At 40.4% G+C, this 18,354-nt stretch overlaps 1 protein-coding gene across 1 annotated transcript; it reads left to right on the top strand.

Moving 5' to 3' along the window:
- The first annotated feature begins 511 nt into the window (after positions 1 to 511).
- Positions 512 to 17,446, top strand: LOC105003849 (male-specific lethal 3 homolog). Its single transcript, XM_010861282.1, is given in 5 exon segments — positions 512 to 719; positions 15,694 to 15,869; positions 15,871 to 16,099; positions 16,102 to 16,219; positions 16,221 to 17,446. Coding segments are annotated over 5 exon segments (1,836 nt in total). The 3' UTR covers positions 17,326 to 17,446.
- The last annotated feature ends 908 nt before the right edge of the window (positions 17,447 to 18,354 follow it).

The following is an 18,354-nucleotide window of genomic DNA, read 5'->3' as shown; positions in this document are numbered from 1 at the left end:
TAATGTACATAAGAAACCAGGAAGAAAACTGCCTTGTTGGTAAGAATGAGAAGATGAGAAGCAACAGGAGCTGAGAGTCTCTCTTTTCTGACTAAGATGTGGAACTTGGAATGGCATGGTAGCCAGTCACATCCTACCGGAAAGTTAAGATACGAAAATGTTTTCATAGGAAAACGTTTTCATATGTTTTCATAGTTAAGAACAAAATGTTTCTGTTCTGTTTGCTCTGTGTGGAAGCAATGAGGAGGAGCCAGGATGTTGTGTAAGAAGACCACGTGTAATAACAACAACCCACAGGCAGTGAGCTAGGCACCAGAGCTTCCAGCAGAACAATCTCATCCTGCTTCCAATGTGTTCCCAAAAGGCAGCAGGGGATAAGGTGGAAGTCCACCATACCCTGTGTGGGTGAGAGAAGATTTCTGGAGGAAATATGGGAACTGATGTGAAGAGTGGCTACGTGTGAGTCAACAACAGGGAGGAATGCTGAAGAGGGCATTCACAACAGAGAGCAATGTCCATGCAGAAAAAAGGAGATGGGGGAGAGCCGGTTGGAGCATCACTGAGAGAAGGAAGTGGAAATGTGGCTAAAAGTTCTGAGGATGAAAACAACCAGCAGAGAAATGCAGGGGAAAGGGCAAAACTGAGAGAAAATGTGAACCAGGAAGTAAATGGCCTTGCTGATAAGAATGAGATGAATGAGAAAATATTAGCAGGACTTGGTTACTGACTGGCACTGGAGGATAAAAGGGATGATGGGGTTTTAAAAAGTCCCAAATGTTATGAGTCTTGGGGACCAAAAGAATGAGAGTAGTGTTGGCTATAACAGAAAGGCAGGAAAGTACTGTGTGAGGAAGGAAGAGAAGCTAATCTTGACCTTCCTCTTGCTAAATTTCAGGTAACATTAGAACATACAGGTGTCAGGTGGGGAAGAATTTGGGGATTGAAGAGCATGTGAAATTGAAGGATGGGGCTGAGAGCTGGAGACAGATTTAGGGATAGTCCAGACACAGATGGAAGCTAAGACCATGTGTACATGAATTACTTGAAGGAATTCAATGTATTTGAGAATATAAATTATTTTCTAATAGAACTCACACACACATAGAATAGATCAGAGTATGGCATAACCCTATTGTACACCTCCTTCAGACATTTGGAGTACAATTAACAAAGGAGCGTAGTGTTGGTAAACTAGATCTACTGACTCTTACATGTCAATATCCAGTTGGTGGACTTCCCTGGTGGTCCAGTGGTTAAGACTCCCCTGCCAAAGCAGAGGACAGGGGTTCAATTCCTGGTCTAGGAACTAAGATCCCACATGCCTGGAGGCCAATAATCCCAGGCACCAACTAGAGAGCCTGCACACCACAACTAAGACCTTATTCAGCCAAATAAATATTTTTTAAAAATGTATCTAGTTGGTTTCTGTCAGGAACTATGAAACTGACACTTCTCAACTATTTATTAAGATCTACTATGAAATTTGGATTTATTCTCTCCACAAAACTTTTTCACTTGTACGGAAAAGTTCAAGAGATACAAATATATCTAGTGAGATATCTGTCTAGACATCAAATATCTTTTGATAAAAGAATATCTTGAGGATTAGTTGAATTTTAACACACATATACCATATTTCCAATGAAACATAAATAGGCTTTAGAAATTAAAGAAACTTAATATAGCAATTATATATTGAACCCTAGTTCACCTGATTTGAAAAACTTTTAGATAAAATTATTATCTAATTTTTCAGGTCTAATAATTTTCCCTAAGTTAAATCAATGGGATCTGTATGAAAAGTTATAGATAAAGTAATAAACCTAATACCAAAGTAACCACTAACATAATTTACTCTGAATCATCTATTAGTGACCTGGGTAATTTTACTATTTTTACTCGGTTACCAGGTTAAACTAGACACCTGAAAAAATAGGCTCTATAAGAAATTCAAATAGCTCCTGCCATTCTTGAAAATAAAAGAATATCCCTTCACAGAGTAAATAGACATAGCCTTTCATTTTAGGTGGTCCCAAGGATAGGCACTGATGACTAATATTGGGCAGATATTTTTGACAGGCACTTTTCAGGATATTATAATATTACAAAAGAGAAACATCTACTGAAGTCAATTCTGTGTATAAGTTTGTGTGCTCAGTTGCTCAGTCGTGCATGTCTGACTCTTTGCAACCCCATGGACTGTAGGCTCCTCTGTGCATGGAATTTTTCAGGAGTGGGTTGCGATTTCCTCCTCCATGGGATCTTCCCAACCCAGGGATTGAACCTGTATCTCCTGAGTCTTCTGAATTGGCAGGCATATTCTTTAAAACTGTGCTACCTGGCAAACCCAAAGTCAATTCTGCCACTCACCTTTTGAGGAATTTGAACCTTACTAGTTAGAATTCATATTTTGTTGTTTGCAATAAATAAGTACTGTACTAACCTCTGGATATATAATCACTATAATATTTATTTTAGTAAGCTATAAAAAGCAGCAGGGCTTCCTTTATGGCTCAACTAGTAAAGAATCTGCCTGCAATGTCGGAGACCTGGGTGGGATCCCTGGGTTGGGAAGATCCCCTGGAGAAGGGAAAGGCTACCCACTCCAGTATTCTGGCTTAGAGAATTCCATGGACTGTACAGTCCATGGGGTCGCAAAGAGTCGGACACAACTGAACCACTTTCACTCACTCACTCAGAAAGCAGCAAGTATTATCTTCAAAACAAAATAGGTCAAATAACTCAAGGAATTAGTATGAGATTTAGAAAGAGACTAATTTTCCAGATGATTTAACCGAAGACCTGTTGAAACAGTTTTATTTTCTATGAGATAATTAATAAAGGCTTGTGAAGTGAAAGTTGCTCAGTTGTGTCTGACTCTTTGCGGCCCCATAGACTATACAGTCCATGGAATTCTCCAGGCCAGAATACTAGAGTGGGTAGCCTTTCCCTTCTCCAAGGGATCTTCCCAACCCAGGGATTGAACCCAGGTCTCCCAAATTGCAGGCAGATTCTTTACCAGCTGAGCCATCAGGGAATCCCAAGAATACTGGAATGGGTAGCCTACCCCTTGTCCAGCGGATCTTCCCAACCCAGGGATCAATCCAAAGTCTCCGCATTGCAGGCAGATTCTTTACCAGCTGAGCTATGAGGTAAGCCCTTATAGCTTAAGGCTTAAAGCTCCGTAAAAAAAGTGAGTGTCATTATAAATGGCTGGAAGGGTATTAGCAAGGAGATTTGTATCTCTAGATGGTGGAGAAAAGGTAAGCAGCAAGGCTGCATACTTTTCTGTGTCAGAAGGAGAGAAAAACCCTCAGATCTCTTTGTTGAACATGCTATGTTGGGGGTCCCACCATCTTTACTCTGGATGAATTGTTAGGTTTCCTAGGACACAGAAGCTATTACACCAGTGCTTACAATTTGTTACAATGAAAGGATACAGGCTAAATTCAACATGGGGAAAAGGCACATGGGGCAAAATTCAGGAGAAACCAAGCACAAGTTACCAGGTGTCTTCTCTCCGTGGAGTAGCAGAGACCCATCTAATTCTCCTGGCAAAGATGCACATAAAAAAAATAAATAAATAAATACCGCCACCTGGGAAGCACACCCAAGTGTTGGTGTCCAGGGCTTTTACTGATCTCACCCACTCCAGCCTCCCCTACCTCAAGCAAAAACAAGATAGTCAAACATAGAGCCCTTCATTAGCATAAACTATCTGGTCAAATCAGCAAGGTCTCAGACATACAACACCTTTATCTAGCAGAATAGTGCCAGGATTCAGCACTCACCTCCCAGGAGCCAGTCAAGGTAATCCTGAAGACTGGCCTTTTGGGGGATGTGTAGGGATAGAGCCTCCCAGGCCTGCTGGGGCACACACATTAACGACAAGACTTCCCACTAAGCATACAAATGGTATTTACTAGGGATCGAAAGATAATGGTGAGAAATCTATACCTATAAAATGTTGTTAGGAGGACAAATACTATGTATATGCTTATTCACTCAGTTGTGTCCAACTCTTTGCTATCCCATGGATTGTAGCCCACCAGGCTCCTTTGTCCATGGGATTTCTCAGGCAAGAATACTGGAGAGGGCTGCCATGCCCTCCTCCAAGGGATCTTTCCAACCCAGGAAATAAACCCATGTCTCTTGCGTCTCCTGCATTGCAGGTGGATTCTTTACCATCTGAGCCACCAGGGAAACCCTGTGCATGCTATTTATTATAAATAAACTTAAAATTTACAGATTTATGGGTGAGATGCTTTGCTACAAAATGAGAAATGATCATACAACAGGTAATCAACAGGGTGTGTAGAAGAAAAGTTTCATAACCAAAACTATACCATTTGTTTGAACAGTGTCTGCAGACAAAGTGAAAGTGAAAGTCACTCAGTCATGTCCAATTCTTTGTGACCCCATGGACTATAGAGTCCATGGAATTCTTCAGGCCAGCAAACTGGCATGGGTAGCCTTTCCCTTCTCCAGGGGATCTTCCCAACCTGAGGATCAAACTTAGATCTCCAGCATTGCACACAGATTCTTTACCAGCTGAGCCACAAGGGAAGCCCAAGAATACTGGATCGGGTAGCCTATCACTTCTCCAGAGGATTTTCCTGACCCAGGAATTGAACCGAGGTCGCCTGCATTGTAGGCGGATTCTTTACCAAACGAGATATCAGGGAATGACTGCAGACATTGCTTATAAGGAAACTCGTCTGTTTAATCTAAAACCAAAATTTATCCTACTGCAGGAGAACAGGGACATTTTTGGAAGCTCTGCTGAGTGGTATCAGACTTTTCCAAGACTATTTATTTGTGCCTGATGTTTCCCTGAGTTTTTGAATCATTAGTCAAGTTTGGTGCTGGTTAAGAGCTAGAATTCAAGAGTCTAAATTGAGGATTCAAGCCTCTGCTGTGTTCACAAGGACATAGGTCGATGAGATAACTCCTCTCAGATTTAAGACACATTATTCTAGGTATGAATCAAATGGTACAAGATCAAGATAGCAAATAAATGGGTAATACAACAACCCTGGGAAAGAGAGAAGTCCTTTAAACATTTAGTGGAATGTTCTAATCACATTCTGAAACCACATCCATGTACCCAATAAATAGACTCCCTAAATAAAGATGTAATGTCCCTAAAGAAGGACTCCCCAGGTGGCTCAGTGGTAAAGAATTAACCTGCCCCAGGTTCAATGCAGGATACAGGATGCTTGGGGCTGGTGCACTGGGATGAAACCAGAGGGATGGTATAAGGAGGGAGGTGGGAGAGGGATTCAGGATGGGGAACACGTGTACACCCGTGGTGGATTCATGTTGATGTATGGCAAAACCAATACAATATTGTAAAGTTAAAAAAAAAAAAAAAAGAATTAACCTGCCAATGCAGGAGATGTGGGAGAAAAGCAGTTTTGATCCTAGGGTCAGGAAGGTCCCCTAGAGTAGGAAATGGCAACCCATTCCAGTACTCTTGCCTGGAAAATTCCATGGACAGAGGAGCCTGGCAAACTACAGTCCATAGGGTTGCAAAGAATCAGACGTGACTGAACACACACACACATACACACAAAGAAGCTTTTCCTTTTGGACCCAAGAGTGTGACTGTCTTCTTTCTGTATCTAAGACTCTGTGTCTAAGGACACACATTTAACTCAGCCACTAAATCACCATGGTAACTGGAAATGGGTGAAGCACTGACAGAGGCTGCTACAAAAAATAAACACTTTCAACCAATCACTGCTATAAACCCACAGTGAGTTTGTAGTTTGGTTTCTTGCATAAAACATGTGTTTGACTTTCATGACTATTCTGGCAACAGATTCTTTTTTTTTTTAATTTAAATTTATTAGATTCTTAAAGAGAATTCCAAGGAGTACTGACATGCACCCTGTATATTGAAAAGTAAGAAACATCATTGTTTCATACAAAGTAGTAATAGCAGTGTTTATAAAATATATAACTAACAAGAAAAAATAAAATAAATTATATATATTAGGTGGGAAGGGGTGGGAGGTGAGAGAGAGGTTCAAGAGAGATGGGACATATGTATACCCATGGCTGATTCATGTCGATGTATGGCAGAAACCAATACCACAGTGTAAAGCAATTATCCTTCAGTTAAAAATAAATACAGAAAAAATTATATAAGACAGAGCCTAATTTTGTAAATAATACTAAGTAAATATAAAATTCTAAATAAATCTAAAAAATATGTCAAATCTGGTTTGGAGATGGTATGTATACTAAAAGTACTTTGGGATTTAACTCCCTGACATAGCACCAGTACAAGCAAAAGCTGTTTTCTAAAAACTTATGTCTGAAACTATGGAATTTTAAGCTAAAAACACTACTGGGTTATTTTTATAATTTCTATGTTTTGTTTATACATGACAAGAGGGGACAGATTTCAGGCTGCTATTTCCAAGCACTCTGCAAATAGCACACTGTGGGTGCAGATAGGCCCCTTATTATCAATAAATGAAAAGCCAAATTGGAAAAAAAAAAAGAAACATCATTTCATTATGGATAATGAAGATGTATCTGTTATGGTACTTAAAGTAATTCATTCTGGGAGAAAAAGAAACTAATGTTTCTAAACAAAATGCCTAGGGTAGTAAATTCTTTTTCCCATGATAGCTGTGGCTTAAAGAATATTTTTTTTAAAACCCAAACTAATTTTCTATTGTTTGATTTTATTTTTAGGTTGAATGATAAATTTCTTTCTAGTAATAAGTCACATGTATTATTACTATTATTATTCACTGGATGATAAATACTTCCAATGAATATATTCTGATGTGTGGCATTTGGAGACCAAGAAAAATATGAGTACCCTCTCAAAAACAGGACTAAAAGCAGCTTGTGTATCTTTATCATCCAAATAATATTTATTGAATACCTACTATGTGCCAGATACTCTTTTAGGTTATGGCAATACTGCAACTTTTAAAAAACTAGGAAAAAAACTTTATCCAAGGATCTTAAAATTTTACTCATTGATAGTTTTCAATAAAGCATCAATGTTTGACCCCACTGTGGTAGAGAGAATAGCAGAGTCAATTTAACCATGATTCACAGCTTCTTCTTGGGGTTCACATACAGTCTAGACCTGGCAGGAAGGTGCTATTCCAGAGCTACATACGGACAGCAACCTACAATCTAACAAGAGCTTAATCCTATTTATAAGCTAGAAATTAAAAGATGTATTTAATTATCGGTTCTCTGGTGATTCTGTTATCTTTTGATATTTATGAGAGTTAATAAACTGCCATGGTTTCTGCAAATATAACTGGCAGTAATCCACAATTGCTTGAGTTAATTAAGCAGAACAATTGTCAAGAGCTAAAAATAAAGTGAAGGAAGAATTTTAATGAATGTGTATGGATGAACAGCACCAAAGAGTGCAGACAGTCAATTTGCAGATTTTCCCTAATAAATGGTGTGTTTCACTAGTAAATGCTTGTTCTTAATGTATTATTCTATAAAGCATAGCATATTCCCAACATTCAGAGTAATAGAAAATAAATTTTTAGAAATTCAGTCTTTCCAATAGCTTGACTATGTAATCCTTTTTAAAAATACTTATTTATGTACTTATTTACTTATGTTGGCTGTGCAGGCTTTGCTAGTTGCGGCACACATGGCGTGGTTGCAGCATGTGGGGTCTTAGTTCCCTAGTCAGGGATCGAACCTTGGCCTCCTGCAATGGGAACATGGAGTCTTAATCACTGGACCTCTAGGGAAGTCCCTGTGATACTTTCTGATGCTTAAATTATCATATAATTAAAGTATCTTCACATTATGAATGCCCTTTTATTATTAATCATCTTTTGATTCTAAGATGAAGGTGGCAAAGATGTTGATGCTAGGGTTGCTTTATTCAATTCAACATATTCATTAAAAGTTCAAATATTCTTTTGTTGGATTATTATGTGTGCTATGCTCCAAGGAATCTGAGCTACAGGATATTCCCTGCTTACATCCATGAGTACTTACTAGGTATCAGACCCCAGATAAGGAGAACAATAACAAAAGACTAGAAGAAGCAGAGCCTCAGGGATTTGGGCATTGAATTGGTATGTCTCATATCCTAATAGGGCATATTAGGATAATATCCCCTAAAATTATCCTAATAGGATATGCCCTAATATCCTAATAGGGCATATCCTGATAGCTCAATTGGTAAAGAATTGGCCTGCAATGCAGGAGACCCAGGTTCAATTCCTGGCTCAGGAACATCCGCTGGAGAAGTGATAGGCTACCCAATACAGTATTCTTGGGCTTCCCACTAGTAAAAAATCTGCCTGCAATGCGGAGACCTGAGTTCGATCCCTGGGTTGGGAAGATCCCCTGGAGAAGGGAAAGGCTACCCACTCTAATATTCTGGCCTGGAGAATCCCATGGACAGTACAGTCCATGGGGTCGCAAAGAGTTGGACATGACAGAGCAACTTTCACTTTCACTTTCATATCCTAATATGTTTGGTCATCATTGTTGACGGTTTTCTTTCTTAAGTTTACTTCATCTATCATGTTTATTTCACTAATTCTACTCTGTCTATTCCAGAGCAGTTACTTTTACATGGTATTTCAAACCACACAATCCATAAACATATATTTCATGCAAATACAGAGGATTTCAGGAGTTACAAAATCTAGATGCCAACACAGAGTATGTACATACGGAGATAAGTATGACCTAACAGTTTACTCCAAGTCTTGATGGAATGGAATTCATGAGTGGACACAGCAGAAGAGATTTCATGGCAGTGCTGAGTGATGGCATGAAATGTCACCTGAGCTAAGGTCTTCCTGAACGTATGTGTGAAATTCTAGCTCTAGAAGTGTTGGAACCAGTGCTATTGGTGTTAAGCATTTGTGAGTTCATGATGTCATCTACTACTATGTAGTCTATTTCCTCAAGGAGTCAATGAACGATATTTGAGAGAGCCTTGCACCCAAATCCAGGTTCTGTTACTCCCAGGATCATCTGTGATCCTAGAATAAGTTACTTAACCCTTAAGCACCAGTTTCCTGCTTTTTGTAAAGCAAAGTAGAAGCGAAAGATAACTATATCAGAGATTTGTTGCAACGATGGAGTGACTGAAACAGACGTGGTCTCTCCCTTTCAGAGAATAGTCAAGTAAAAAGATTACTATACCCATGGACTGTAGCCTGCCAGGCTCCTCTGTCCATCCAATTCTCCAGGCCAGAATACTGGAGTGGGTATCAGTTCCCTTCTCCAGGGGATCTTCCCAACCCAGGGATCAAACCCAGGTCTCCCACATTGCAGGCAGATTCTTTACCAACTGAGCCACAAGGGAAGCCCAAGAATACTGGAGTAGGTAGCCTATCCCTTCTCCAGTGGATCAAATCCAGATCACTTACACTGAAGGTAGATTCTTTAGCAGATCTCCCACACTGAAGGCGGATTCTGAGCCACCAGGAAAGCCCAAGAACACTGGAGTGGGTACCCTATTCTTTCTCTAGCAGATCTTCCTGACTCAGGAATCAAACTTGGATCTCCTGCATTGCAGGCAGATTCTTTACCAGGTGAACTACCAGGGAAGCAAAATCTCCTGAATGTCATCTTGACTCAGTCATGTTCATTACAGGAAATGATCTAACTGCAAAGAACAGAGCCACACTTTTAATGAGAGATAAAATTCTAATATGAATAAGTGGCTTTTCATTTCTGAGGCCCCAGGAATTTTTCCTACAGGAATCAGAGCAGCAGAATCAGGAGCTCGACTGATTGAGAAGGTAGGGACAGAGAATGTACTGGGGGGAGATTTTATAAGGGTGTTATAGTGTTGTAATTCAGGAACTGCCTGTTGTATTAACATTTTAACTTAAAAGTTTTATCAAGTATTAATTACCTCTTAAATAGAATATCAACTCTTGAAAATTTTCCCTTACCTGTTCTGGGCTGAATTTTGTGTATCCCCCAAAATTCAAGTGCTGAAACCCTAAGCCCCAGGGTGATGGTATTTGGAGGTGGCGTTTTGGGGATATCATTAGGTGAGTAGAGCCCTCTTGATGGGGTTAGTGTTCAGAAGAGTCACAAGAGAGCTGAGCGCTCTTTGTGCCATGTTAGGATACCACTAGAAGGTGGCTGTCTGCCAACCAGAAAGAGGGCCTTCACTAGCAACAAAATTTGCCAGCACCCTAGATGTGCAGATGACACCACCCTTATGACAGAAAGCAAAGAGGAACTAAAGAGCCTCTTGATGAAGGTGAAAGAGGAGAGTGAAAAGCTGGCTTAAAATTCAACATTAAAAAAACTAAGATCATGGCATCCAGTCCCATCACTTCATGGCAAATAGAAGGGGAAAAAGTAGAAGCAATAACAGATTTTCTTTCGGGGGGGGGGGGCTCCAAAATCACTGTGGATGGTGACTGCGGCCATGAAATTAGAAGATGCTTGTTTTTTGGAAGGAAAGCTATGACAAACCTAAATAGCATATTAAAAAGCAAAGATATCACTTTGCCAACAAAGATCAGAATAGTCAGAATTACGGTTTTTCCAGTAGTCATATCTGGATGCAAGAGCTGGACCATAAAAAAGGTTAAGTGCCAAAGAATTGATGTGTTTGAACTGTGGTGTTAAAGAGTCCCTTGGAGAGCAAGGAGATCAAACCAGTCAATCCTAAAGGAAATCAACACTGAATACTCACTGGAAGGACTGATGCTGAAGTTCAATCTTCAAAACTTTGGCCACCTGATGCAAAGAGCCGACTCATCGCAAAGACCCTGAGCTGGGAAAGACTGAAGGCAAAAGGAGAAGAGGGCACCAGAGGACAAGATGGTTAGATGGCATCACAGACTCAATGGACATGACCTTGAGTGAACTCCAGGAGATAATGGAGGACAGGGAGGCCTGGCGTGCTGCAGTCCATGGGGTTGTGAAGAGTCAGACACGACTGAGCAACCGAACAACAACCATCTACAACTTCCCAGCCACCAGAACTTCAAGAAATAAATGTCCCAGCCTATGGTATTTTGTTAAAGCAGCCTGAACTAAAACATTGTACAAATACATTATTATACTTATTAGCAATTTCTCTTTTTTGTGTGACTCCCTCTACTTGTCCTCTTTGACTCTCTCGCACTAATTAGAACCGACTGATGGCAGTGTGCCAAGTGCAAAGCATTTCACAAGCATCAATTTATTTAAGCTTCACAACTCAATAATGTATTTATTTAGATACAGTCCAGATGTATATGAAATATACATGTAATTATACATCTGTCAGTATCTATGTAAATACTGCATCTACAACCATCTGTATCATCTGGGTATGAAAGTGAAAAGTGAAATTGTGAGTTGCTCAGTCGTGTATGACTCTGTGATCCCATGGCTGTAGCCTGCCAGGAGACTTGGGTTTGATCCCTGAGTTGGGAAGATCCCCTGGAGAAGGGAAAGGCTACACTTCAGTATTCTGGCCTGGAAATTTCCATGGACTGTACATCCATGGGGTCGCTCAGAGTCGGACACAACTGAGCGACTTTCACTTTTAAGTTATCTGTCACATTTGTTTCTTTATCCTCTGGGTCTAGGTCTTCATCGAACTTTTACTATGAAGTTGGGAGAAATCACATCAAGGCAGAAAGCCAGATTCCCTTTCAAATCCAGATTGGCAATGTGTGGTTGACAGAAAATGAGCCACTGCCAAAAAGACTACAGCCCAGGAGAGAACTGCAGTGTTTCCCAGTCTTTACACTCTGTGACACCTGTAGACTTCATCAGGGTTTCTTCCAGTGATCACAGAGCTTCAATGTAGCAAAGCCTCCAAGTGGAAATGCTGTGGCAGAACATATAAATACTTTAAAATAGTTTTATAGTTTCTATTATATGCATCAATTGCCCTCCAGAAATGTGATTTGCAACCCTATCCATAAAATTTAAGCAATAATTTTAAAAGTACTCATTTGAGCAGCAAAATTGTATTCCATTATTTTAACTTGCATTTCTTTGACTATTAACGAGGGAACGTTTTTAACATTTTAACATTTTTAACATGTTCATTAACCACTTTTACTGCTTGTTTTTTAAATGATCTGCTCATGTCCTTTACTTAACAGGCCATTCAAAAAATACTGTGTACAATTAAAGGACACAGTTTCATGGAACAGATCATTTAAAGGCACTAAACAAAAGTATTATTGTCACTATCAGGTAACAGGTGTAACTTGGAGAATGACAAGTAAAAATACAATTTATCTAACATTTTAAAGCAAAGGTTTTTATTTATGTTCTGGGAGTACTGTCAAGGGTAATTCCCTAAGTCTCAGGAAATTTATAGTAAACCCTTTTCCTTGTGGGTTATTACCACCATCCCTCACATCCAAACTTTATGTTCAGCTCTTAGCAACTGATGTTCCTCATTCATTACTTCAATCGAATGCTACATTTCTAGATTCTTTTCCTAGGATTATTAATAGGCCAGAAGAAATTTAGATAAAAACAACCACATTTTTCTATGCTGCACAATATGGCTAGAAAAAATCCAGCTTTAGAATGTCTCTAGAGTTGTCATTGAATGTTGTATGAGTTTCACAAGAATCTTATTTCAACATTTATACAATTCTACCAGGAAATTTCAGGAATTCCTTTCATCTTCTAAAGTGCTTTGGGGTCCATGACAATGTTATTATTTCTCCTTGGCGTATATACCACTCCCCTTGTAAATCTCTGCTTTGTAGCTACATCCAGGCAGTTGAGCAGAGGTACCGGACTGTTGGAAGAAGTCATCAAGAGGACATGACTACCACTTGACACATAAGCTGTGTCTGGACAATCAGAAGCTCCCCACCCCCTCCCCGGCCTTGGAATGTACATTCTGCTCACTGTTTCCGTAGCTAGAGCCATTTTCAAGGACACAACTTTGAGAGATCAATGGACTGTTGAGACTATCTGGACATTGAACACAACTAAGGCCTCTGTATTTTTTTTAATTTAAAAAAAATTTTGGTCATCCCCTACAGCACGTGGGATCTTAGTTCTTTGACCAGGGATGGAACCCATGCTCCCTGTACTGGAAGCATGGAGTCTTAACCACTGGACCACCAGGGAAGTCCCTCTATATCAACTTTTAAGATACTACTAGCAGGCAAGTGCAGAGATTACTTCCTATGGCCACCCAAGTCAAGCTTCATTTTAAAGGTCCTTTGCTGATTAAACTGGCCACCTACCAAAATTTGGAGTGGTCTGCCTCTCTTTGGTCTCTCATCCTCCATGTCCAGGGGCCAGTTTCAGATTTCACCTAGGGAGCTCCTAAGGTTTTGAACCAATACAGATACACCCTTATTTCATATCCATGATCTTTAAAAAATTTCTGCCCAAAGTTTAAGAATCAATTGGTATATGCAGTACAAATAATAAAAGGAAAATCACCCTTGCTTTATATTTGAGTTACACTTAAAAAGAAAAAAAAAATATTTAACACCTTACAACCTCTAACTACTTCCCTTGGGGTAGTTTCTCACTGATGAATTCCTAGAGAACATAACAGTTTGACTGTAGAAAGTCTTGGCACAGAAACTGAGGATTTGGGTCAGTCCAAGTTCTGCCCATTAGGGTGAAACAGGAAGAGTGAACGTTAGTGCTCAGATGCAGTTTTTAGGCAGACTAGACTAATAATAATGATAAGAGGAACCTCAGATCTCCCAAGGGGATATTAACGGGAAGGCAGAGCAAGGAACTTGGAATGGAATCAATGCTGAAGGCTCAGCTTTATGACCCAGGGGCCACTAACAGCACAAAATGAACCTCAGAGAATAATGGCATCCACTGGTCAATGCTGAACTGATAAACCTCAGGCTGAGTTGGCAGTTGGGTAACCTGTATGGCCAAGCAGAGATCCTTAAGTACAGAGTAATATCAAAATTTCCTTGAAATAGCTTAAGCTCTTCCTGCTTCTATCTATGGTTCTATAACTAGAGCAGAAAAGGGCCTAAAGCCTGAAGAAGCATGTGTTTTTGAGGGACACAGGAGATCAGACTCAGCAGTGAGATGGAATAGGCAATTTTACAAGCCAGGTTTCCTGTATTCCCGCTCCATTCATACTCTCCATGCACTACCTGGACAGTTCCTGCATTGATGGGAAAGTTATTTGATTCTCTAAGCTAGTGGATATATAGAATTCAAAGAGTCAGTCTTTTCTTCCTTTAAAAATTAGGTACAGTAAAAACCATTTTGGAAAACAATTCGGCAATTTCTTATCATCTTAAACATATGCTTATCATCAGTTCAGTTCAGTTCAGTCACTCAGTCGTGTCTGACTCTTTGCGACCCCATGAATCACAGCACGCCAGGCCTCCCTGTCCATCACCAACTCCCAGAGTTCACTCAGACTCACGTCCATCGAGACAGTGATGCCATCCAGCCATCTCATCCTCTGTCGTTCCCTTCAACTCCTGCCCCCAATCCCTCCCAGCATCAGAGACTTTCCCAATGAGTCAACTCTTCGCATGAGGTGGCCAAAGTACTGGACTTTCAGCTTTAGCATCGTTCCTTCCAAAGAAATCCCAGGGCTGATCTCCTTCAGAATGGACTGGCTGGATCTCCTTGCAGTCCAAGGGACTCTCAAGAGTCTTCTCCAGCACCACAGTTCAAAAGCATCAATTCTTCGGTGCTCAGCTTTCTTCACAGTCGAACTCTCACATCCATACACTGGAAAAACCATAGCCTTGTGATGCTGCTGCTGCTGCTAAGTCGCTTCAGTTGTGTCTGACTCTGTGCGACCCCATAGACGGCAGCCCGCCAGGCTCAGCCATCCCTGGGATTCTCCAGGCAAGAACTCCGGAGTGGGTTGCCATTTCCTTCTCCAATGCATGAAAGTGAAAGGTGAAAGTGAAGTTGCTCAGTCGTGCCTGACTCTTAGCGACCCCATGGACTGCAGCCTACCAGGCTCCTCCATCCATGGGATTTTCCAAGCAAGAGTACTGGAGTGGGGTGCCATCATAGGACCTAGCAAATCCACATCTATGTATTTAGTTAATAAGGTAGCTATTATCACCCGTTTTATAAACGAGTAACCCTACAAGGCTGCATGTAGGGTAAGCGACTTGCCCAGAGTCACAGAGCTAGTGAGTTGTGGGAGCTGAAATTTATACTCAGTGTTATGTCCCCTCTTCCCCACCAAACCTGGCATTTCATTATATCAAGGCATCTCTTGAAAAAAAAAAAAAAGGAAAAAAAAATATTTTACCCCAAGTTTAGCTTAGGAAGGTAAAATGGAAACATCTTTTTAAAATTAATAATTCATTATTGTGAAAACTGTATTTTTGTAAATATTTTTATCAGTGATTTTAACAATATCATTCGTGTTTCCTGTTTTATTAAAATATTTTAATATTTAATACATCAAATCAATTGCCTATGGTATTGACTTCATATAAATGGAGGTTGTATGATTATTACTAAAACACTTTACTAGAGCCTTTATGAAAACCAAATTCTTATCTCAAGACCAGTTTCTGAAAGAATGAAACAAGCCCATCTGGTTAGCTGTCACGAGTTACACAAGAATTTTTGTCGCTGTTGTTACACAAGACTTTTTTTTCCCCTGTAAATCAATTTTACATTCATTTCCAATTTGTTTACTAGCACAGAATTGTAAGTCTGTCTTAAGTCTGTATAAAGTTACATTTAGTAACTTCTCCATTCTCTAGATATAAACATTAGAAAATGTCTCCCTGGACCTCCCCTCCCCCACCGCGCACGCTCCGCCCACCGCGGAGCCGCGCCCTCAGTCACGAAGAGCAAGTGAGCGCGAGCGACGGCATTCTCACGCCCTCTCAGGGAAGAAAGCGCCGTGCTTCGAGCTTGACCCCACCAAGGCACGAGTGCTCTACGATGCCAAAAATCGTCGATGTTTTTGTTGGGAAAGACGAAAAAGGCAGAAAGATCCCAGAATATCTGATCCATTTTAATGGTTGGAACAGAAGTTGGGATAGATGAGCAGCAGAGGATCATGTCCGTGACGCCGATGAAAATCGGAGATTACGGCGGAAATTGGCCAAAAAGGCTGTAGCTCGCCTGAGAAGCACAGGAACAAAGAGGAAGCACGACAGGTTACCTGGGGTGGACTCTGTCTTAAAAGCCTCCCTGCTGACGAGAAAGATGAAAACGAAGAAAACTCAATAAACAGTTCCTCTGACAGTGAAGAAAAGAACGGAGAAATAAGTGAAGAAAAAGATACTGAAAGTCTGAAGTGAAGGACCAGGGCTGCACGCAGAAAAAAAGGAAATGGAAGAAAGAACAGTAACTATAGAAATCCCTGAAATTCTGAAGAAGAAGCTTGAGGATGATTGTTACTATATCAACAGGAGGAAACGGTTAGTGAAAGTTCCGTGCCAGACCAACATCATAACTATTTTGGAATCATACATGAAGCATTTTGCTATCAATGCAGCCTTTTCAGCCAATGAGAGGCCTCGTCACTATCATGCTATGCCACATGCCAACATGAATATGCATTATATCCCAGCAGAAAAGAACGTTGACCTTTGTAAGGAGATGGTGGATGGATTAAGAATAACCTTTGATTACACTCTCCCATTGGTTTTGCTCTATCCATACGAACGTGTTCAATATAAAAAGGTGACTTCGTCCAAATTGTTTCTTCCCATTAAGGAAAGTACCACAAACAATAATAGGAACCAGGAGGAGCTCTCTCCAAGTCCACCTTTGTTGAATCCATCCACACCACAGTCCACAGAGAGTCAGCCAAACTCAGGTGAACCAACCACCCCCAAAAGGCGCAAAGCCGAGCCGGAAGCCTTACAGTCCCTGAGGCGGTCCACGCGCCACTCCGCCAATTGCGACAGGCTGTCCGAGAGCAGCGCCTCGCCTCAGCCCAAGCACCGGCAGCAGGACATGTCCGCCAGCATGCCCAAGCTATTCCTGTACCTGGAAGAGAAGACATCTGTTCATAGCAGATCATCCTCGCCTGTTCCTCTGACCCCTAGCAAGGAAGGGAGTGCAGTGTTTGCTGGCTTTGAAGGCAGAAGAACTAAAGAAATAAATGAGGTCCTCTCCTGGAAACTTGTACCTGATAGTTATCCTCCAGGTGACCAACCACCTCCACCCTCTTACATTTATGGGGCGCAACACTTGCTGCGTTTGTTTGTGAAACTTCCTGAAATCCTTGGAAAGATATCCTTTTCTGAGAAGAACCTGAAGGCTTTACTGAAGCACTTTGATCTCTTTCTGAGGTTTTTAGCAGAGTACCATGATGACTTCTTCCCAGAGTCTGCCTATGTTGCTGCCTGTGAAGTGCACTACAGCAGGAAGAACCCCAGGGCGATTTATTAAGGTTTTGATGGTCCTAGAACAGCTTCTTAATCTCTTGGTTCCCAGTAAAGAACTACAGAGTCGGTGGACCTTCTTTACACAGAAAGCAAATGTGACACCCTGGGGGGCTCTGGCAGAGACGGGTCCATTTGTTTGAGTTGCTTATCTACTGTAGTTATTTCTGTTAAGGATTACCTCCTGGGTGCCTCGATGGTCTCCAACATTTAACCCTTGCCACCATACACGTGATCTGTGATGGCAGGAAAACAGCAGCTATGTTCACAATGAATCTTTCATAAACACGTGCTTAGGTTGGGCTGTTTCAGTAGACAAAGGTACTTGTTAGCAGTGACCATGTCTTTTAGTTATTTGTTAGCATTAAACAAAATCGTTTTGCAAACTGTTTTCATTCTTGTGATGAGGCTGAGCAACTCTGTCCCACAAATTTTTAGTTTTGCTTGGATACTGCAAAGTAGTCCCCAAATATTTTAAAGGGAATTGATATTGCTGGCAAAAGAAAATTTGCAACTACACATTTGCTTGTTACAGTTATTTTTCTATAAAGCCTTGTTTTTGGTGATCTAAATAAAGCTTTGCCTGAATGTCTAAGATTTTGTAGCTACACTTGATTGTGTAATATTATGGTTCCTTTTCTGTAAAATGTTATTTTTGGCCATTTCAAATAAATCATTGCCCATCTTATTGGAAAGAAAAAAAGAAAATGTCTCTCTGATTAGAGAATTTAAAAATTACTAAAGCTGTGCTCTACGAATCTATAATATTATGCTTGCAAATAAATTAGAAATGAATATAAAATTGTTTTCAAGGGGGAAAAATAGCAATTATACACTTTGATTAATATAAATAGGCCAGAATTTTACCTCTAATTTAAAATAGAACCACACAGTGTTTGAGAGGGCTGACAGTAAATCAAAATAAAAATCATGACTGCACCAAAGAAACTTTTTACCTCCTCTGTGGTAACAACTGATTAGAATCCAAAGAGCACAGCTGAGAACAGTTATCTCTGTAATGTACTGCTGGCATTAC

This window comes from Bison bison, unplaced genomic scaffold (assembly GCF_000754665.1).
Source record: "Bison bison bison isolate TAMUID 2011002044 unplaced genomic scaffold, Bison_UMD1.0 scf7180017864471, whole genome shotgun sequence".
Taxonomy (NCBI): domain Eukaryota; kingdom Metazoa; phylum Chordata; class Mammalia; order Artiodactyla; family Bovidae; genus Bison; species Bison bison.
The sequence above is the reverse complement of the archived record's forward strand: the minus strand, read 5'-3'. Positions and strand labels throughout refer to the sequence as shown.